Source organism: Coturnix japonica, chromosome 18 (genome assembly GCF_001577835.2).
Source record: "Coturnix japonica isolate 7356 chromosome 18, Coturnix japonica 2.1, whole genome shotgun sequence".
Lineage (NCBI taxonomy): Eukaryota > Metazoa > Chordata > Aves > Galliformes > Phasianidae > Coturnix > Coturnix japonica.
In genome coordinates, this window is record NC_029533.1 from 6951331 (window position 1) to 6974569 (window position 23239).

Here is a 23239-nt window from a genome sequence, read left to right on the forward strand (position 1 = left end):
TGGGTGACACATCTCTCCCTCTATCCCCTTCCTCTGCTGAGGGCAGGACCAACCTCATACTAGGCAAGTTTCTTAAGAAAAGAAAATGTTCTTGAAGCTGTACAAAAAGCAAATCCTTGAGAAACTTTCATTTTTCTTGAAAAAGAAATTGCAGGAAGCTAAAGCTCGTAGCATGCAGCTTTTGCTCTACTTAAAATGTACTAAACATAAGATGCCTAAATAGAAGCACGAATCAGGCATCTCTTACATCCCGACCCTTTTTTTCTCCTCTTATGTGAGGACAGAAAAACTTCACCTATACTCGGTGAGTGTGCTTCCCATGTTAGAAACATCCAAGAGAGCCATCCACATTGTTAATAGTTTTCCCTGAAGCTCACATTAAGCATGCTGCATTCAGATGGAAATTCAGGTGGAAGAGAATTTGTCTTGATCAAGGTGAACAGCCATAGCCCTGAGCTCAAAATGTATTTTTACTACTAACAATATTAGCAAGTTCCCATACGCTGCTTCTTTCCCATCATGTCAATGAGGAAATGGGGACGGATCCCAATGAATCTTTTAAGATCTTTGCAAGCAACCACAAACACGATGTGGGTCTATTCTTTGTTTTTCAAGAAAGAACTAAATCTGTAGATAGTTAAAAGAGTAAATGTAACTTAATGAAATTTCCTGTTCATAGTCTTAGAAATATTCTTATCTATAAGGTAACATGGCTTGAATTTTTTAATTTCCCAGCCACGTGACAGCTGACTTCTGTTTTTTCTCTCGCTAGGACTAAGTAATATCATAGGGATCATTGTCTACATATCAAGCAACGCAGGTGACCCAAGTGATAAGCGAGATGAGGACAAAAAAAACCATTACAACTACGGTTGGTCTTTCTATTTTGGAGCCTTGTCTTTTATCGTGGCTGAAACCATAGGTGTTCTGGCTGTGAACATTTATATTGAGAAGAATAAAGAGCTGAGGTTTAAGACCAAGAGGGAATTCCTTAAGACTTCCTCCAGTTCTCCTTATGCCAGGATGCCAAGCTACAGGTACAGGAGGCGGAGATCCAGGTCCAGTTCTCGATCTACAGAGCCTTCTCCATCTAGAGACATTTCCCCGGTTGGCATGAAGATAGCAAGCACCATTCCCATGAACGAGATTTCCATGTACACTCTTTCCAGAGAGCCCTTGAAGGTCACAACAGCCGCCAGCTACAACGCAGACCAAGAAGCCAGTTTTCTGCAGGTCCACAACTTCCTTCAGAAGGAATTTAAGGAAGGACTCCACGTCAACATGGTCAACAGGAGAACAACGCCTGTCTGAAGTTCCTTCCCCTCCCTGTGCTTTTTGACAAGAATATCAGAACAGACCTGTCATGAAAGAGAAGGAGCGACGTTAAAATACCCTCTCACCTCTTTAACTGTGGCATGTATTGAGGCAGCAAGTGGGGATCCTCTGGACCAACAAAAGATGTTACACGCTTGTAGCTTTTTCGAAGCTATTTGGAGTTTGTTTCTTTCAGTTCTTGGTGTCACAAGATGAAGGTAGTTCATGTTCCTGCACTTCTGTAATGTGTACAAACCCTTGGAGAAGCTGTGAAGGACTTGCCACCAGTGTGACTCAAGGGTCGCAGAATTGTTGTACAACTGTTTTCTAAATCAAGATCCCTTACTACAAACTTGCAACTATAATTTACAACCAAGCCCAAGGATACGAACTAGTCCTCCAGCGATCAGCTCCCCTTTGACACAGCGTGAGCTTTGCCTCTTCCAAAAAATAAAAAGAAAAAAAAAAAAGAAAAAAAAAAAAGAAAAATATAGAAGATATTTTTGAAGGCAACAATGTCTAAAACTGACCTGTGCTACTGAACCTGTAGATCATCCATGTGCTGAGCATTACAGACTCCCTGACGGGGCACTGAGGGGTCTCCTACCTGGGGGGTGGAAGGCAACCCTCTGGGCAGCGCGGGTGGGGAGAACAGGGTGGGTGCATTGCCCAGCAAGGGCGGGATTAAGGTAGGTGGGACTTGAGCGTCTTTGCAAATATCATTTCTTGCCTAACAATTAGAAAACTTGAATTCTCATTCTGACTAGCCCTAGTGCCTGATCCGGCGAGGTGCTGAGTGCTGTCTGCCAGGAGCAGGCCCTTACGGACTGCGTACAGCCAGGGTGAGGAGCAGGGCTGAGCCTGCGACCACAGCCCCTATTTCCTTACTGCTTCACAAGTGCAACACTAACGCTACTGGAAACTAAGATATCTGAGCAACACGCGTACGAAGATGAGAAGCTGTTATGTTCGGACTAGCAACACATCCTGCAGCAATGGGAGCTGAGCGTTAACAGAATAGATGGCGACTTTGTGGGTTTTTTTTGAAGTGGAACAAAAACAATTGCCGTTTATGAGATATTTATTAAACTTTTTATTATGAATAAGTGCCGCGTGGTGCAAGGTATAGTTGCTTTTAGATGGAAATGATGGGTCAGCCTAATTTAATTTATTTCGTAATGATGATTCTACTTATGTGCAGAGAGCCCACAGGAAACTCTATGCATCTCCTAAGGGGGAGATTGGTCTGCACCCTTTGCTTCTATATGTTTCTAAAAGGGTCTGAATTATTTTTCTTTTAAATTTCTGCTTTTGTTTTTACACCTAGGCTTGGATTCTCAAATCTTGAGGGCCTAACTTGAAGGTAATTTAATTTAACAGTACTCACATCTCTTTTAGCGATCATTCAGCCAAGCCATACGAGAATGAGGTGCCCGATTCCCCTTGAACGAGTTAGTTGCAATGAGAGAGGAGCATCCAGTTCCTGTAGGCTGCTTTGAACACATCCATCTTTTTCACCCTGAAAATCTTTGCTACCTGAAGACTAGAGAAATGGTGACAAGGAAAGAACATGACTTGAGAAACTTGACAGTGAGAGATCTCAGCCAAGCTGTTAAAACCTCATTAGTCTTAACTCACCCTATGGTGGCCGCAGTGTCACAACGCGATGGTGGTTTGGATGCGAGGCTTTCAGCCAGTGGAACCAAGTCCTCCAGCGAAGCCCTGGGGGAGCTGCCTTAACAACCCACTAAGTCAAACCTCTCCCTCCCACCTAAACCCTGCTTGGCCCTCTCTCCTTGCAAGAACCGAGACAATGCTCAGTCTTAAGTGCAAGTCTTCCCCTAGTCGCTGTCCTGCTCTGTTCTGCCCTCATCATGGCAGATGATGGAAAGCATTATTTTGGCAAACCATCCAGCGGAGGTGGGCTGGAGCCTTCATCCCTGCTTGTTATGAATTTCCATTCAGGTTAAAACTCTGCTGGGATCCTTTTTCAGACCTCTGAACTCTGAGAGCTGATACGAACGGAGTGATGGGAACTATTGAAAAGAAGTAGAAAACATCGTGCTTCTTTCTGTATCAACACACTATGGAGAAAGGTATTACACGAGCTTTTTAAACATATTCAAACAGAGGCAGACAAGAAAACTTTTTTACCTACTTTTCGGCTAGGACAACGAAAAAGAGTTCTAAAATTATTAAAGTTCTTGACGAAAGGTTTTTTTTACAAGAATCTTTATGCTTTCAAACAATAAATTATTTCCTACTTTTTGAGACTTCGTAATATTAAAATACTTTGATTAGCTATGATAGAAGTAGAAGTTTGCAATGAAAAAAAAACCTTCTGTCTCATTAGTGTGTCATACTAAGTGCTAATTAATTTACATCTAATTATAGTCAATGTATTTTTCAAGTGCAATTTCCCAGAACTATTTGTTTCCCACTGTGTTAATAAACTAATAGTTAGAAATAAGTCCCATCCGTGTTTACTGTAATTAAGAATAAAACTGTTCCCTTTCAAACCAGGAGTTAGATATAGGCTGTTTGTTCTAAACTCATGTCCATTGAACAGAAAGTGGACAGTGTGAGGTTCCCTTTGCGCCTTGGTTTTGTTCTTTCTACCTTCATTCGGAGTAAATATGCTTAAATGCGCTCACAGTGGGGATGTGTCCCTGGGATGGTGCTGGGACATGGATTTGAGGCACTGGGAGGTGATGGGGATTGGGATGCACGTCCTGTGGGAGGATGGGGCAGTGATTTCACATCCCAAAAGCCAAGGTCTGTGTCAGACTGCAGCGTGCTGCTTTGTTCAGCCAAAGCAAAAAACAACCTGTGACATTTGCCAATTCCAATTAAAAAAAAAAATAAAATCCCCCCAAAATCCCTTTTCCTGTAGGAAACTTTGATTCCAACAAAACTGATTTGTGATCCTTGAGCATGAATGGTATCGATGTATCAGAAGGCACTGGATTGCTGTTGGACTTTGAAACCACTCAATGATAGTTTAAAATAAACCTGTTTCTCTGCATCTCTCTGTTCATCCCTGGACAGCATCTAAAACAGATCAGCCCCAGTTTCTCAGTAAGGCCCGCAGGTATCATCATCCCATCATTAACAACAGCCGGTCCTTTGGAAATAGCCTATAGCACACCACAACAGCAGAAATGCTATTGGAGCAGATTCCATTTTCTGAGAAACAAATTTCGAGTATCTCATCAGCTCTCTCTTTTTGGTTTCTCATACAGAATAGGAGAAATCACTTCATGTGCCCGTACCAATAACAGTAAACTCTTTTTATATTTCCTTTCTGTATGGATCACAACTCCACAAGGGCTAATATATCACATCCCTTGAGGTTGCATTTCTGTCTGCAGTTCTAACGTGTTATTGCCACTGTGCTTCAGTTCTGCTGGTGTAATCACAACCGTGTATAATGTACTTAATCCTTCCTTTTTAAATAAACCATTTTAAATGTATATCTGGGCTTGCGTGGAGAAAGATCTATAGATTCTCAGCTTCCAGATTCTCTGAGATGAGATTTCTGCATTGTTTTGTTCTTTTTTATGTTTCTACCTATTTTGATGGCAGCTAGTTTGTTTTACTGGAAGGGTAGGAACACTCTTGTGTTCACACAGAGCAAGAAATACCCAGGATAAGCCATCTCTACAACATTTCCAGACATTCAGGTAGGAACCTCAGAAAAAAAAAACACCTCCTAGTTTCTAGATTCTATGATTCTTGTTACCAGATTGAACATGGCCCAGATGAGGCGCACTCTTTAGCTGTTGGCTTGGTGTCTTCCTCAAATACTTCTTTCAACTTTCCCTTCCCATTTCCTATGCCTCCAGGTGGTCTCTCAATAGGAGGCTGCACATGTGCCTGCAAACCTGCAGCCCCCAGTGCTCACAGATAAGTGGGGTATCACAAACAGGGAGGATGTGGAGAGGGGAGCAAAGGCAGAGCCCTTACAGCTCTGGGACAGCCCTTACTGCCCAAAGGGACGGAGCCTGCAGGGAACAGTGCACCATGGGGCTGCTGGGCTGGCAGATGGGCAGCAGGCTTCTTTGTCTATTAAAGAACACATGACAACAAAAACTTGCTTTGTTCTCACCGTCTGCGAGGATTTCAGCCTCAGTCCTTGTCACTCGGTGAGGGTCTCCTGCAAGAAGGGAGCTGCAGGTCCTGGTTAGTGTGCTTGTGGTGAGCACTGAGGTCAGTCAGCACAAAATGCAGAGAGGTGCAGATGCTGGGGAGCAGAGCCACGCCAACACCTCTGCTGGGACAAAAAAGGCAGCACTTGGTCACGAGACACCATTTACCATTGTCTTGAGTAAAGAAACACGACCGTGCCATTTTCACTTTTTTCACTCACTGCTGCTAAGTGCCTCTAATTACAGCCCTGCCTGCTTCCCAACAGGTCCTCATTAATACTCTGTTTATATTTCAAGTGATATTGATTTTTGGAGGCAAATGCTGCCCAGCTGACACAGGGACACAGCGAGAGCCAATCCTCTCTGCTCCTTCTGCCCCTTTGGGTATCAGCTTCACTGGTTGTTTGTCCATAGTTTGGGGGGAACAGGTCCTGTGGGAGCACAGCCCAACCAAGGAGTTTCCTCTCTCAATAACCAGTGGCACCAAATCATGTTATTTGCCAGGGAAGGATGAAATTTTCCTTTTTCGTTCACCTTCATTATTTCCTGAACGTTTTTAACAAAATTCACCCCCACGCCCCCCCCAAAAAAGGAAGGAAAAAGAAAGGCAAATTCTGAGGGACAATCCAGATTACAGAGTACCTGAATGAGAGCAGACAGCAGGATCCTTGCCAGCATTGGAAGAGGCGCAAAAACCTACAGCAACAAAAGAAGCAATGATGGTCCTCACCACCCTCACCACCCTCTGAGTGGAACATATCCTTTCAATATGGAATCACAGAATGGTTTGGGATGGAAGGGACCTTCAGGTATCATTTAGTCCCAGCCATTCTCCAGTGGAATTACAATGATATAACTTCACCGTATTTCAGAAGTTAAACTTTGGACATAAACCTTTCTCTTCTTCTGGAGGGAAGCACAGCACCATCCTTCAGACACCTCTAAATACCTTCACGAGTCAATATGAGTAAAAACAAGCAATACAACAGATAAAAATTGGCTCCTTTGGCATGTCCTTTACAGCCTGCCCTTCTGCCAGCACCCAGCTCCAAAGCTCCCCGTGCAGACACAGCCACGAGCTGCCGGCGTGTGCAGGCACTTTGCAGGCTCTGGCTCTGTTATTAAGCTATTTAGGATCAGACTGAACGCAGCTCCGCCGCTATTATAAACACAGATGGCTTAGAACCTAACTGAAAAGTTAATCATCTCTTTAATGCCTATTTCTGGTCATGCTGCAAGTCAGCAGAACGGAGTCTTTCAGTGGCGGTAGCGGCTCTGAAGGAGCACCCGCTTGGCCGTGGGAATCCAAAACAAACGCGGGATGGGACGGGGCGGAAAGCTGAGCTTTCCTCTCTCTGTGCATTAATAGCCTCCTGACACAGCCCAGCAGCTGGGGCTGACATTTTGCAGAGGCTCAGACGCGCCAGGACGAAGGGAGCCCGCGTGGGGAGGCTGCGGGTGAGCAGGACTCAGGGCAAGGCGGCCCAGGAGCTGCATCCCAGCACGGGATGGACGAGACCAAACCACTGAAGGTGCGTCTCACCTTCTGCGTGCTGCTGGTGGGCGTCTCGCTGCTCTTCGCGGCCGTGGTGACGGACCACTGGGCTGTGCTGAGCCCCAGGGTGGAGGACTTCAATGCCACCTGCGAGGCGGCTCACTTCGGGCTCTGGAGGCTCTGCACGAAGAGGATTCAGATGCAGGAGCAAGGTGCCAAAGAGAGGGGCTGCGGGCCCATCAGTCTGCCTGGAGGTACGTATGGCTGGTTGTCCCTGTGTGGCACTTTGCTTGGGAGGCTGCAGGATGCTGTGGGAACCGAATGTGGCCCAATGGGCTGCACAGTGCTGTGTGTTTGCAGCTGCATTTGAGTCATCGTCTCCAGTGCAATGGCAGCAGGGGGTAAAAGGGGAAGAGGGTCAGGCACGGTGGGAACTGGGACAGAGTGAGCTTTGCTGATGTCCCACAGCACCCAGGTGCACTGACAGCAGTGGGCAGAGCTTTAGCAGAAGGAGTGTTTAAAGAACTGGGCCCGACTGCATGGCTGTGCCTTTTGGATCCCCTGAGCCTGCTCATGGCCAGCACTAGCTTATCCCCAAGCAGTTTCAAGAACAATCATTTCTCAGGGCAGGGAGCTGCCGTTTATATTGCGAGCTTCCAACAAGGAGTTGTAAACTCCAACAAGGAGTTCAAAACCAACTTGCTCCACCCTTCACTCTTCTCTCCCCATTTTCCCCTGCTGCAGTCAATGGGGAGCGGGCTCAGCTCCGCGCGTGGTGCCAAGTCAGCAACATTTGCACCGCGTGCACTGACGTTCCCATTTGTGACTGTGCTGCAGGAGGCCCGTAGGGAACTGGACACCTTCCAGGTCAGAAAAAAACAGGACTGCCTTCATGTCAGCTACGCTGCTAGAAATGAAATACATACATTAGCATATACTTGAAAACTTCATGTGAACAATCTTAGTGCCTGTGTTTGCTGTATGCTGCCCGTATTTGCACAGTTCTTTACCTATTTGGCTCAGTCACAGTGCTCAGATCTGCCTCGAACCAAATTTGGGAGTGTGTCACTCGCTGCTTCTCACAGAGGTGGTTGTGTGCCCAGGAGCACGCTGCTCACACCCTGCCCTTCCTCACATGGGGAGCATAGCACCCATGGAAGGAAAACCATAGAAATTGTTCAATAAACAACAAAACGGCTCAACTGCAGGGTAAATATAAAGCCCATAAATATCCAGCTGTCTGCAGACAGCAGTTTTGTGGCCAGGGCAGCATGAAAGCAGCTCCTGCCTTTGACAGACACCAGCATGTGCTCACAGAGCACTGAACCCCAGCCCAGAGCTGCCTTTCTCTGCAAAGAACCTCATGGAGCTGAGTCCCACACTGGACAGCCTGCAGCTTTTTCACTGTTTATAAAAATATTTGGCACTTTGGATGATATCTTGTGCCATGAGCAGCATCGGGGGCTTCAGAGCTCCTCGCATTCTTATCTCTGTCATAAAAACAACACCCAAATCCCCTTTTTGTTCACCATGGGGAGATGGGGAGAGCACAGCCCCCCTGGGCTGGGGCTGCTTAATGCTCAGTGTGCTCATTGGATCGATCTCAGTCCATTGAGGGGACAGAGAAGCTGTGCAGCCTGCAGCTGTCAAGGAAACCTGAATGGAGCAACAGGGAGAGGAGATGCAGACATTGGTTTTCCTGGAAATCATGAGATGTGGTCAGAGATCACTGCCAGCCCTGGAAAAGAAACAGCAGAACTTATCACTGCTTTAATGAGCATTTACCAGCCACTCCCTGAGGAAGAAATGGATGCCACAATTAGCACTATTTATTGGGTTCTGAGCAGAGGATGCGTTGGCTTGCAGTCCACAGAGCAGAACTGTGATTTAGGCAGAACTTTAAAATTTTACAGCACTCTTGTGAGGATGCTGACAAATTGGAGAGGATTCAGTGTGCTACTATGAGAAAGATGAAGTCCGGGGAAAGGGCTATAAAAGCTGGGAAATTTCAGGTGAATACTGAGATGTTTTCACCTGTGGTCTGAAGCCTGCTGGGGCAATGCACTGCTGGGGGAGCACAGCTCACCTCCACCTCTAGGAGAGCTCAGAAGTGTGCTCCTAGCTCAGGGCAGCAGCAGAGATGGGAGCTGGTGAGTGTGGGAACATGGGTGCCAGCATCTGGAATAGAGAGGAAATGTAGCAGAGCAAATAGGTTACCAGAAGATCTGCTTTGTTCCCCTCTGGTCCATATCCCCCCAGTAATGATGGATCTGAAGGGAAGGGGCCAGGAGTGTTGCAGGTGACCTGCAGCAGGGAGGACAGATAAACCACACACTATGTCCCTGAAGTTCACAGTGGCTCTAAATGACTGCAGAGCTCATGGGCTGCTCCATCAGCATACGACCTGTGGCAGAGAGAATGCAGTTAAGGGGTGGAGAGAAACAAAGATCGCCACAAAATTTTCTTCCACTATAAAACTCAATTTAAATCCCATCCATTATGTAAATGTGCTGTGACACAAATGGGCTTTTCTCTAATTCATGATGGCACCAGGGAGGGACTGAAGTGCCTCAGTTCTCTTGAGTAACAGGGAATCTTGTTGATAAAGACATTCCCAGCTCAGCAGTGCACCAATGTGTCTTTAAACTGAGAACAATACATCACAGCAGACAGTTCCCTATCTTTGAGAGGTTTCTGTGCTCTCCCCTTCACTGAGCCTTTGTGGAGTGAAGGGTTGGATCCCTGCATAGACACTGCTTGGCTTCACCTCACACTTTGAACAACCAACCAACCCAAGATGGAGCACACCATTTGTATCCCATCTCCCTCCCATTTAGCACGGGAGCTGAAGAATTCCCCAGCCCGGGTCACCAGACCCTCACTGACATCAGGCACCAACATGCAGCCTCTGCTCTGGGCCTCAAAATAGGCAATTTTAGACAGTGAGGTCTGAGTTCAGCTATGTTTTCTCCAGGGATCATATAGAACAGGTCAGGAGATGTCAGAGCTGAACATGAACTGGGTCTTCAGCGAGAAGAAGCTGCAGATGGAATAAAATTCAGCTTTTAAAACAAGTAGATAACAGCATCTCTGAGGAATCTTCCACTAATGGGCCCAAAAACGCTGCCTTGGAATTGCTCATCCCCTGGGAGAGGGAAAGTAAACCTTCCTTGAAACAGTAACTCTGCAATCTGCCATTTACATGACAGCAAAAAAACAAAAGAACCCAAGATGTAACACAGAGTGCTCTGCTACCTCCTCACCACGAGCAAAGAGAGCTGTGTGAATAAACAACAAATGCAGTTTGCTCTGGGAGCTCCTGGAAGCCAGTGCTGGCTCCATGACTGAACAGACCAGAGGTGTTGGTGGTAGGAGCCAGTGATCCTAAAGGGACAAACTGGGGTGCTGAAGAGCCCTCCAGCCCAGCACAGCAGAGAGCTGTAGGTGCACATTTCCAGCCAAATTCCCTACAAACAGCTGCTCCCCACCTCTCCAAGCTTCCAATTAAACAGGTTATAAATAGCAGGCACCCTTCGTCCCAGCCGTGCTGCTGCCAGGCTGGGGCTCAGCACTGTGAGTGACGTTGGGGTGTGAGGGGAAGGTGTCCAACCAGCAGCTTTATCTCTGTGCAGGGAGTGATCCCAGGAGGGCACCTGGGGAAGCACAGCTGTCAGGGCTGCTTAATCACCTCCTGAAGTGTTGTGATAGATCCAGGCCCAAATCCTCGAGGTCTGCCTCCTGCTGCTGTTATTGCTTTAGACAAAAAAAGGGGGGAAAAAAGCATTGTCTGGATGTCTGGAGTAGGAATGAGATCCCATTAGCACCTACCCAAAAAACATCGGTAGAAAGTAAATCCCATTCTGCTGTATTTTATCAGTGGTTTCCAAGCGCACAGAATTAAATATTCCTTTTTTCCCTTTCAGTTCAGAACTGCTCCTATTTCAAGCACTTCACACCCGGACAGAGCTCGGAGATATTTGAAGTTACCACCCAGAAAGGTAAGAACAGCCCTGAAAAGCTTCTCTCCAACACAGCACAAATCAAGGAAGCACATGGGATGTAGGTGAATCATAGAATGGCCTGGCTTAAAAGGGACCACAGTGCTCATCCAGTTTCAACTCCCTGCTATGTGCAGGGTCACCAACCACCAGACCAGGCTGCCCAGAGCCACATACAACCTAGAAAGGGGAGGGGGTCCCCAGAACAAGGGTTCCATCCTGGTTCCATGGAAAGCAGGAGAGGAATTCCTATCAGATCCCACCCCAACACTGCCAGCACAACAGCATCACAGCTCCACCACTACCTGCCTCACTCTGAGCCTCACCATAGAAGCAAGAAGACATCAGTGAAGGATTTCACATCACAACTAACTCTGTGGGGCAGCTCCAGCACATGGGAAAGACAGCTGAAAAGCATAACATTATGGAAATCACAGTGAAATAGTGGCAATGAGAACAAAGAGGGATACGTTTCCCCTTTCACAGCAGCCACATCTTGATGGGATCTAATTAGTAACAGGCAAAATGATTCCTCACGATTTTGCCTGGACACCCTTCTTTCTGAGTGACCTACCACAACATCACAGCAGCTGATGGGAACACGCTGAAAACATGCAAACATTCATGTCCTTTTGGTGTTTGCTTTCCTTTGGCAGAATACAGCATTTCAGCTGCAGCCATCGCCATCTTCAGCGTTGGCTTTGCAATCATCGGAACAATCTGCGTCCTCTTCTCCTTCCAGAAGAAGAGGGACTACCTGCTGAAGCCAGCATCCATGTTCTACACCTTTGCAGGTAGGAGCACCTTCGTGCTGCTTGCCCTCAGCACAGCACTGAGAAACTCGGGTAAATCCTGGGTGGATGGACACACTGCTAAGTGCCTGGAGGTGGCATTTTCTTCCCATTCACAATGAGATGCCATGTATCTGTGTGTCACATCACACAGCAGCCTGAATTTTCTACAATTGCCTTTAAAAGGGGCATTTCTGACACATCAAGTGCAGGCCCTGGTCTAAATCAGAGCGATACGCTGTTCTATCTCATTTATTCTAAACACAGCAACATATGAGAACTCAAACCAAAGAAAAGATGATCCAGGCCCAAAATATGGCTCACCTGTGAACCCCACAGCACACTGAAAGGTAGTTAAGGATGGACAACTGACAGCTGGTTGTTCCATCCACTGCTCTCATCTCCTTCAGGTCTCTGCATCATCATCTCCGTGGAAGTCATGAGACAGTCTGTGAAAAGGATGATCGACAGCAAGGAAACAGCCTGGATGGAGTACAGCTACGCCTGGTCCTTCGCCTGTGCCTGTTCCGCCTTCGTCCTGCTCTTCGTCTTCGGAATCATCCTCCTCCTCATCGCGCTGCCCCGCTTCCCCCAGAACCCCTGGGAGACCTGCATGGATGCAGAACCTGAGCACTGATGCTCCCCCCATCCCCGAGAGAAGCCAGAGAGTATCTTGATAAAGTTTGTCTTTTTTAAGATGTCGGGATCTCACTGTACGATGGGCACTCCATTAACAAAGCCATTAATGAACCAAGGCATGTTCAGTTGTAACTATTACTTCATTTCTTTTCTTTTCTTCCTTTACTATTACTAAGAAGAGCAGTGCTGTGGGTGAAGGGCACTGCTCTCTTCCTCCTCCCCCTGCCAGGGGCTGTTTTGCCATTTGTGAGCACAGAGGACAGCTCGTGTCATGGAGCAGAAGGCTTCCCCAGTGCACACAGCATTGCTGGGGCTGCAGAGCAGCTCCATGAGGGGTAATTCCAGCCCTGTGGGAGCCCACCTCCCCTTGTGCCACACTGCTCTGCCTCCTGATGAGGAGTGAGCATGAAGAGCAATATTTCCCTCCAACACAAAGCACAACCTTCCAGTAGCCCTATGTTCTGGAAGCTGATGTGATGGATGAATCACCCGGCCCATCAATCCCCGCTAAGTCCAGCATTACAATGCAATTCTATAAGTGGTGTTTAACAGAGCTCTCATTTGTGCCTCGTGAATAGAAGGCTCACCACATACCTGTGTAAACCTGAACATCAGGAGAAATCCTTCAAGGCAGTTGTCATGAAGAAAGGGAGATGGGAGAGTCGGCCCCAAAAACGTGACGGTGGTGCGTGGCTGTTTGTGCACACCTGGAGGAACACAGAGTGCTGCTCCCAAAGCTGCTGGTTATTTACAGTTCAGCTTTTAGAGCCCACTCAGCATTTCTCATTGTTTTTCCTCTCGAGCAGGAAAAACATGTTTTTTGTTGTATTTTTCCCCCCTCTACCCAACAGTTTACAAAGCAGGAGAAAAGGAAACTCTTCATTTCCTCTGCAATTAACTGTCCTCAATTTTATCACACACACACACACACAAAAGCACAGAAAACGTCCAATTGTTTTGAATAGATCTGAAATGGTGACGCATCACAGCGCTGTGGGAAATCATGCAGCAAAGTGGGGTTGGGGCTGGCCCTGCTGCCAGCCACATCTCTGCTCTCCCATCAGAGAAGCAGCAGCAAGAAAACGGCCCTTTGTGAAGTGGCAGGAATCTTTTTCAAGCTCTTTGAAGCTGGAAAGCGCTACAACTAACATGCAGATTGTAAAGTTTGGGGATGAAGCACTCGTTGGTGCTCAGAGCTGGGAACGAGCTGGGGAACTCGCTCCTAATGAGACACATCACAAGTCTTGGGGCTGTCACTGCACTGCCATGAAACATTAACTGGGTCTGAAGTCTCATTTCTGGGCACGAGGCTGGAGTGCACAACTGGCATTTGTGCTGCATGGAAAGACAGGGGGCAGTTCCTAAGGAACTCCTTCACATGCTGCCATGGCACAGAGCAAACTGATGCTCCTTGCATCTACAAACGTATTGCAGATAGGCCTATCTCCCAGCCTCACTTATCCCCCATGTGCCCCTTTTGTGTCAAGGCTGACACACTTTGTACAAGCCCCATGAAGGCAATGGAAAGCTTCCCACTGGGTTCTGGGCTTTGGTTTGGATCCAGACATTTTCCAGCCTCCGGGCACTCACATTGCTCAGAGCAAATACACAGCAGTGAGAGCTCCCAGCAGTGAAGCACTGACTGCAGCCCCAGCTTCTAAACTCACCAAGCTTTACTTCCTATCTGCTCTATGAGAATAATAAAAGAATAACTTCATGTGGGGAGGAGGAGCTGTAATAAGGCTGTGTTAACCCCCCTGTTATGAGAGCCCACCACAGATGGGCTGATAGCTCTGGAAGAGGCCAGTATTGAAAGCGGGGCCAGGCAGCAGGGCCATGGTCTGTGGGATGCAGCAAGCTCTGCAGACTGAGTTCAGACTCCAGGCAGACACATACATGCACAGAACCCAACTGCTGTGCAGAAAACATTCATAGATTAAACCTCACCATAAACTTCATTTAAAATAAACGTCAGCTTCACACAGTGGGACGGTGCCCTTTTGAATGCTGTGTTGCCACGGTCCACAAACACAGGTCTATGTGGCTGCTCTGCACCATACATCACACATAGAGCAATGGGATCCGCTTGGGATTCATCAATCAAATCGTTTCCCCTTTCCATCATCACTCAGGGGCCAGAAAAGAGCATCACATCTTGGCTTTGACCAACATATAGATTGAAATACAGTGCACTCAGTATTTGTCCTCTGAAGTTGCCACAACCCCACATCCAACCAGCATCCCCACATTTGCTGTAAAACCTTTTTGCTTTTCTTGAAGGAAAAGAACTTTGTGTGATTCAATTCCAGACACAAGCAGCTAAAAAGACACTCGAGCAAATATTGCTACACCAGCAGAAACAGCCCATAATTCACATCAAGGAATACAATGTACACATTTTTTATAGGTTCCATAGATCATCACCAACCAATTTGACAGGTTAATTGTCCTCAGTTTTTTTGCTTTTTTAACTAGGAAAACCAGAAACTTCAAGTAACAAAACAAATGAAGAGAGCTGAGTGACAGCGCATGAAGCATCGTGGGTTTATTGCTTTGGAAATGTGCAGACTCTGATACGCTTCAGTTCACTCTAAAAAAGGCAAATTTCTGTCTGGTCAAACTTTGCTCTCAGTGCTACTCACTGTGGATGCATTGTACACACAGCAAAAGAACTGCTTATAGAGCATAACCTCTGCAAAAAACCCCACACCAGCTGCACTTGACAAATCCGGGAACAAAACATTAATTAATCAAAGTAGGGAATAATGCTCAAGGGGTTTGTAAAGTCAGTGGAATATTCACATATTGCTAAGGGTCGGTGGTGCCACAGTCCATGCAATTAAATATAATGGAACAAAGTATACTAGATGTCAACTTCCAGAGAAAATATGGATGCAAGGGCTTTGGATCTAATTAGTCAGCTTCTATGCATAACAGTTATTTAGTAGTTATATTGTGGAAACACATAAGGATGGGCTTTGAGTAGGTGCTAAGCATTATAAAGGGCCAAGATTTATGCTAGAGGGTATGGAGAAGCCCCTGACATGCTTTTGGTTATGATGACACTGTGGGCACATCTGAATGTATCCCCAGGTGGATCCATGGTACCTGGGGGTCCTGCAGAGCAGGAAGGGCAGCACGCAGCAGATGGGAGCCGAGAACTAATGGAGTGAGGCAGGACAGGAGCAAGAAAACTCTGCCTGAGACTTCAGTGGCTTTTTACAAATATGCTGATGTCTGCAGGCAAGAAAAAACATCAAGGCACAGACGAGCACATTCACAGCCAATGCCTCAATAAAACTTAACAGCAGAAGTCCTGTACCCTTAAGAAGAAAAAACATTGCTTCAGAATCCATTTCCATATTACCTCTTCTCCGTTCTTCATTAGTTCCCACCCTCACGCTGACACCCCATGAGAGCTCCAGAGCTTCCTCATGAAAACTGAGATCGTAAAGAATAAAACCAGACCCTTTTTTTTGTTAGTAAACACATTTTCTAAGTACAGGTCTGGACAACCCAGTCATTTAAATGCTGGACAAAGAGCATCAGATTTGGCATTATTTGTAATCTCAAACATTTCAGCTATCAGAAAAAACAAAGCCAAGAAGCCAAATAGAGAAACTGCCCAAAGCTTCCATCAATTAGAGATAATTTACGCAAACTAAGAATCTAAACTCATCAATTCTTACTGTAATTGTAACAGCTCTGTATTTACAGTGCAGCCTGAGCCCACTGGAGCCATCTGTAAGGCTTAATTTGATTTTCATAAGAGTTCAATTAAGCCCCAAAAGAGCTTACAGAACAGATCTGGGGGTTTTTAAGTAGCTACGACTGCAATAACAATTGAGCAGATCGCTTTAAAAAGCAAAAGAACCCACACAGGGCTGCATACAGGGCACGAGGGCCAGACAAAGCATTGCAAAATGATGTTGTGGGGATAAAGAAAAACTAACTTCCAAAAAATATAATGGATTCATGACTAATATTACCAGAGCAGACAGGAGATCTCCACCACATCCTCCCCAGACTTTCGGGTGGCAGCACTCAGAACAATTAGTGACCCAAATCTGCTGGGACATCCATGAAGTTACTGAATTGAAAGTGTACGACAAAAGTACCCGTAATATTTTCAGAGTAGATAAAATGTGATAAAGCTTGAAAGAGAACAGAGCGTGGTGAGATGCGGCCATCTCCCCTTTAACTAATTCACAGATAGCGGTAAATTATCAAGTGATGTTTATTAGTTTAATATTCAAATATGGTGAACAGAATCAAAAAGACTGCTCCATATAAATGAGTGATTTTGAAACCCCTGAAATTACAATGCCAACTCGGCGAAGTGAAGTGCATTTGAACCCTACCTAATCTCTTGTCATAGTCTTGCACGTCTCACCCACAGCTCCTCCCAGACTATAACATTCAGGCACACAGATTTTTCTTCTCCCAGAGGAGTGCCAGGCGCTCAGAGGACCGGCACAGCTCCACTGAAATAAAATGACTGAGGCTAACGTGTACAGAGCACATGCCCGGCCCTTTGCCAATGAGTTTCCCGTGGACCTGTTTCTGCAGCTTCCAGATCAGCACAAAACCCAAAAATTGCAGAATTTGGCCTCTACTCATTTTAGAGTCCTCGTGATTTGATGCCGTGGTGCTGAAGGGCTCAGCTCATCGTGGCAGGGGCTTTTCCCCTCCCCCAGCATCGTTTGTTTGGTATAGACGTTAGGAAATAAATTAACGAGTTACGCGTGCTATTCTTTACAGCCAAAAAAATAAAAAATAAAAGAAAAAAAAGATAATTTTTTTTTTCTCTGAATCATAAACCAGCAAAAATTCCTAATAAAAAGTTATATGCAAACCTTCGTGTTGTACTGAGTTTAAATCAGCCCCATTATGTAAAGACTTTTAAACGTGAAGTCAAATGCAAGAATAATGATTGTGACCAGAGCAAAAACCTCAAGGAACACAGCAGCTGACACTGCCGGTCCACACGGCGTCCCACGGACAGCTGGAAAACCCGGCATCACCTCCACACAGCTCTACCAGTTTAATTCCTGTGTGTAATAAAGCAGAGGAACACCGCAAAGAAACCCAGCTCAGTCAAAATTCAACGTTTCCCAGGTTTGGAGTTAATTCTTCAAGTGTAAAAGAAGGAACTGCTTATCTAAAGAAACACCCCAGCCAGAAGTATGAACAGTGTGCAAGACCAGAAATCTTTACCCACAAAGTTGATCTTCTGCGTTATCATTCACACTTGTTTCTTTTTTTTTTTTCTTTCAATATTCAATTTTAATTATGATTTTTCATTGGATTTTTCCTTTCCCTTCAGTTTGTACTCCTGAAGGGCCAGGCTGGCGCACAGGATGAACAACCTGGATCCCATTCTTACCCCCACAAGATTTGGATTAATTTGGATACAGCTTTGACAAACATTAAATCTCTTCTTTAATGACGTTCCTCAAACAAAACAGTTAGCAAAATATCTGAATTTCCTTGTATAATGTCACATTTTAATGTAAACATCAAATCATGTACCAAAAGTTTTACTGGAAAAAAAAAAAAAAAAAAAAGAATTAAAGCGGCACAATCCTTGATACCACTGGAGAAGGGGGAGGAAAAAGCCAGATTACAAACATTTACACATGCATAATGGAAAAAAAAATTAAACAAAAGAAATCTTTTACTAAATTCACGCAATTTGTTTCTTTTAAAATAGTTATTAAATCTACTAAGCACCAACATACCTAAAAATTTCTTTTCGGCTTCATGATTCATTTAAAAAACCTATCAAATTAACTTTTCAAACAAGCTTATATTACCGGCTTGTCCAAAAATAAAATGTCATGTTTTTGTTTTTTGTTTTTTGTCTTTTTTTTTTGGGTTTTTTGGTTTTGTTTCCATTTTTTTGTTGTTTTTTTTTTTTGTTGTTGTTGTTGCTGTTTTATTTTTTATTTTTTTATTTTTTTTCAATATACCAACACTTTTTTTTTTTTCTTTTTTTTTTTCTTTTTTATATCTGAATGCTTCCAAACAATGGCATCGGTGTCTGCAAAGAATGCCTTTACTTTACCCTACAGTGAATGGAAAATACAAGACCACATCATACAGAATCTAAAACTATAAAAGTCTGAGAATGCAGCATCCCTTCACAAAAAAGCTGATAAAACTGAAAGTATTTAGAAGATGCTGCATCTTTATTAAAAAAAATTAAATGAATTTAAGCAGAAATAACATACATTTTTACATTAACTGGCCATTTCTGGTACAGAAATCCAGCATAGTATGCTAATGTTATTGAATAAATGTAAATGCTACTTACAATCTTTTTAAATACAATTTAGACAAACTTTTTTTTTTCCTTTTTTCTTTTTTTTCCTTTTTTTTTCTCTTTTTTTCTTTTTTCCTTTTTTTTTTCCTTTTTTTTTTTTTTTTTTTTTTTTTAATAGTTTTCCAGGTAAGCTTCTCAGCTGCTAGTTTAATGCAACAAACACCTCATCAACGTTACACAAATTAAAAAATAACCTGTGGTGTTTTCCTACAGAAAATGCTCCAAAAAAAAAAAAAAAAGGAAAAAAAAACCAACAAAACAACAAAAACGACCCACAATCAAAAAAATGCCAAAATAAATGGAATACAATTAAAAAAAAAAAAAAAATTAGTTGCAAGTCTAGCAGCAAAGCAATTAGGTGAGGATATATTTACTAATATAAACAAAGGGAATATTTGCAACTACAGGTGAAGCCCCAACTATCTTAGATCTACTGACACAAATAAAAATTAAGTTCTCTCTAAAAAAAATAATCTGATTATTTAAAATAGGAGTAAAAGCCATTGCTACCTGATGAACTACCTAGGCTAAGTTCCTGAAACAAAGACAAAGGGTCACTATTCTTTTTTGTCTGCTCAGGAGGAGGTTTGGGCTTCGGAGGCGCCCGCAGAGCACTTGCGTAGGACATGACAGGTTTGCTCCCACCAGCGTTCTGCTGGCTGGTGCTGTTGGATTCCATGATCTGCTTGTTGGGCATGAGAGGTGGGAACTGGCCGAGATGCTGCAGCACGCTGTAGTTGAAGGAATTGGAGAGTTGTATGTTTTCAGCCTTCAGGTGCTCCTCTGGGGGCTTGACTGTTTTCAGCGGAGCTGGGAAAAGAGAAAGCAGAGTCCGTCAAGTGAACAGCAGACTTCAGAAATCCTCTCCCAGGAAGCTCAAAGGGGTACAGAGGGATATAGAAACCACTTCTATCAGTAACCTTCCTCACAACCAATTTTCTCTGTTTAGTCCCTCTTTGTCCAGGGAAATTTCTTCTTAAGTTACCTAGCTGCACTCCCAGCTACCGGCCCTTGTATGGCCTTGTCAGCAATGCTAATTAGACTGACATCATTGAGCATATTCTCCATGCACACCTACCGACAGAGTTGGTAACAGTGAACCTGCAATTCTGCACAGATGGGAAGTAAGCTGCGTCAGAATGGAATATACCCTAATTTAGACACTTCATCCACTGAGACAGCATAAAGAGCATTTCATTTCTCTCGGTTTACACCATAAAAGGCTCACATTACAATCTGCAGCACCACATATAATGCATTCTCAAGCAGCAGCTCGGCCTTCCGAATGCCACCCAACTTAATGATATTTTTGACTAAATGCATTTCCACTGATTGATGCGTTCTTGCTCCACGTTTAACAACTTCTGTACTACAAGAAAAAACAGTTCCTTAAACCATAGGCATAAAACTGCCTTCAAGTGGATTTCCTGAATCTTAATGAAGCATCTTAATTTTGTCAGGGGAATTCTGCTGTCTCACACAGCTAAAGAAACTACTCTGAAATGCAGGTATTTATTACAGATAAAATAGCTCAGCAGTTGAGGAACTGATATAATCTGTAATTATTTACATCTTTAAATTCATAAAGTTATGTTGAAGTGCACACACAAGAATGTATGATCAAATGAGTACAAAATCAGACGTGCACAGTTCTGTTTCTCACTGGAAGGATTGCTCTCAACCTTTTGTTTCTGATGAAGTACTCAAAAATACCTTAGAAGAATAATGGGGAAAGAACACAAGCAGAACATTTTTACTAAGGTTGCTATGATTCAAAACAAAACTAAAAAAGAACAGCAAATAAACAACAGCATATCTACAGAACAACATCACACCCACAGAACACCAGCAAAATACCCCTTCAGATAAGCTATATGTAACTGAATAGCTGAGCCATAACCATTTCTGTTGTACATAAGTCCTTGAACTGCCTGGTGTCACAAAAGCTCACTCCCATACATGAATACAGACACAGGACCAGTTCATAGCTTCTCATTCTTGTAGATATTTTATCTCATGGATATAAAAACACCAGAAACGCTGAAGTTACTACTCATTAACTTTCAGCACGACAAAACCCACTTGGCCTGTAAATATTATCATCATAGAGAGCTGCAAATGCAGAAAAGCACAGCAGTTTCCATGAACTGTTAAATACAGGGTTAGGGTCAGGACAACACTGTATATGGATATATCTACAAAACAGAAACCATGCTTAACCAGAACAGAGAACACATTCATAGGAAATGCAGGTACCAGTCAAAACCTGTCCCCTTACTTTAGTATTTATTACTGGACAGCAAATATGCAGGTAAGCCACTTCACACTTATAGGTATTTCCACTGAGGATTTTACTCATTAATGCTTTCGTCATCTGTACATTAAAGCAAGAAAAGGTGGTATCAACAGATCCCAACATAATCACACTAGGGTTCCTAAGCAATTCCTACCAGTGACCCCAGAGTTTACTGTATGCCAGAACTGGACACCACCCTTGATAAGGCATAATATCATGCATTCAGTTCTTTAATTATCCATTAAATGTATGAAGAACCTGAAGGATGTGGATGTGCCCCAAGTTTGAACCTCCAAACCCAGCACAAAAGAACTTAACTTCAATAGTCTATCTAATGGAGCAGAGAGACAAGCGAAGATTGAGTCTGTACCTACCTAACAACTCCCGATGTGGAACTGCTCTGTTGGCTCCATTGCATGGAATGTTTGGGTACGGGGCAGATGAGGAGGAGTTGACCCACAACTCAGGTGATGAATAGTTGAAGGATGACTGATTACTGTGGTCCTGAAGCTCTTTACACTGACCAAGACTGTCTTGAGGAGTGCTTAATTCTTCAGAACAAGCCTGGACTGAACTAGAGGAAATTCTTCTTTGGTACAACGGCCTGCCTGGTCCTCTCGGTTCATACTGCAAAGACAAAAGAGAAAAACAATTTATAAAAAAAGACCTTTTGGTCCTTCTATTCAACTTTATGTAGCAAATGCCATTTTTCCATTCCAATTTTTTATTTATTTTTTTTTTCCATTCCATGTCTTAAAATAAAAGAAGCATATTTAGGAAAAATAACTAGTGCATTTCAAATATGTTGTATAATATATGTTGCATGTAAGTACACAGATGATGTACTTTAACCACACAAAACAGATGGAGGATGTGTAAAGTGCTTTAACTAAGATTCCTTCTTTTTTATTATTATTTTTTTTTAAATCAACCCTTATATCTTACACTCCTACACAGGAAATGTGTCACAGAATGATGAGAAAGACACCCAGCATTTACACAAGATAGAAAGGAAGCACAAAAACAAATGAGAGCAAGAGAAAAGTCAATTCCAAGGTCCAGAGTTTAATAAAACACAGATGTACACTCGATTTCATGCACACACACATACACAGAATGAAGGCTCTGGACAAGTGCACGACTTCAAGAAAAATAATGCAAAGAACTGATTTTTATCTGAAACCACAGGAACTACTACTTGCTTCCACAAATCCTCACGATCACGTAAACGAAAATGGCAGAACCTCCATTAACTTGTTGGCTTCAAGATTTAAAGACCCACTAGTCTACACCAAAAACAATGAGCTCAGAAGTATCAAATAACTTGCTTGCAATGCACAAAACAGGAAAAACTAGAGCATTCCTATCACAACTACTAAACCACAATATATCACGGAAGTAGCATTTAGATATCAGTAGAAACGAAATTTGTAAGTTATAGCCTGGGATAAAGCCAAAAGCCCTTCCTTTTATTAAGTTCAATGCTCAATTTCATATTTTGGTAAGTGATTGGGAAGTTATCAAAGTGTAGCAGCTTGAAAGTTGCCTGTCAGCAAAAGACCTGGCGGTGTTGGTCAGCACTTGGCTGAACACAAGCCAGGACTTTTCCAACCTCAATGATTCTATGATTCTATTCCCTTTGATATGTTCAAACGTGGCTTAACTATACACGTGAAAAGCTTTCAAGCCCTCCTGAAAACTGTACAAGCAAGTCCTGTCTTGTAACACCTTTATAACACTTTGCATTTCTGTCACATATTTTCAAAGGAAGAAGAAATGAGAAAGAAATAAGAAATAAAATGAATTTGCTCTGATTACATAAAAACTCAACCTATTTGTCTTCAGATAGCAGGAGCTGTCACAAACTCTGTGGGAATATTTAATAGTTTACTGCTGAAGTGCCATTGTTCTTATGTCCCGCTGCACTGATGGCATTAAATGCTGTCACAAAGTATTAGATTTTATACAAGGTGATACAGCTTAATGGACTGAGACAAAGAATTTCTAAATGCCTATAAATCCGAATCTTATTGCAGCTGTAGCTGGGCCAGAGGACTACATTAACCTCTGTGCATCTGCAGAAGACAAAAATTAGTAAAATGCACCGAACTTCAATTTTAGTTATTCTTCTCAGACACGGTTTTTGGTAGTAGGTCTGTGCTGGACCCAGATTTGTGCTACACAGCTGGATATCTCTGCATTGACATGCAACACCAAGTGCCCAAAATACACA

General features: G+C 43.7%; 3 protein-coding genes and 1 long non-coding RNA gene across 7 annotated transcripts in view; 2 read left to right on the forward strand and 2 right to left on the reverse strand.

The window, feature by feature from the left end:
• The window catches only part of CACNG4 (calcium voltage-gated channel auxiliary subunit gamma 4), a 36562-nt gene extending 31775 nt beyond the window's left edge, over positions 1 to 4787 (forward strand). Inside the window, exon 4 of the mRNA XM_015879525.1 lies at positions 773 to 4787. Coding sequence (XP_015735011.1) covers positions 773 to 1311 — 539 coding nt within the window. The 3' untranslated portion in view covers positions 1312 to 4787. The remainder of the gene's footprint in view (positions 1 to 772) is intronic.
• LOC107321998 lies at positions 4502 to 6695 on the reverse strand. Its single transcript, XR_004309215.1, has 2 exons — positions 6105 to 6695; positions 4502 to 5584 (listed from the first exon to the last, which is right to left on the reverse strand). It is a non-coding gene; the product is annotated as an uncharacterized LOC107321998 (long non-coding RNA).
• A 147-nt stretch (positions 6696 to 6842) lies between these two features.
• CACNG1 (calcium voltage-gated channel auxiliary subunit gamma 1) lies at positions 6843 to 12517 on the forward strand. Its single transcript, XM_015879532.1, has 4 exons — positions 6843 to 7211; positions 10881 to 10955; positions 11612 to 11749; positions 12157 to 12517. The coding sequence occupies exons 1-4, from the start codon at positions 6971 to 6973 to the stop codon at positions 12381 to 12383; spliced, it is 681 nt and encodes a 226-aa protein (XP_015735018.1). The 5' UTR covers positions 6843 to 6970; the 3' UTR covers positions 12384 to 12517.
• A 5871-nt stretch (positions 12518 to 18388) lies between these two features.
• Positions 18389 to 23239, reverse strand: part of HELZ (helicase with zinc finger) — a 66007-nt gene continuing 61156 nt past the window's right edge. For 3 of the 4 annotated variants that reach the window (XM_015879520.1, XM_015879518.1, XM_015879521.2), the window contains 2 exons: positions 21381 to 21633; positions 18389 to 19520 (listed from right to left, as the gene is read on the reverse strand). In XM_015879520.1, coding sequence (XP_015735006.1) covers positions 19189 to 19520; positions 21381 to 21633 — 585 coding nt within the window. In that variant the 3' untranslated portion in view covers positions 18389 to 19188. The remainder of the gene's footprint in view (positions 19521 to 21380; positions 21634 to 23239) is intronic. The other variant, XM_015879519.1, reaches the window with a different exon arrangement.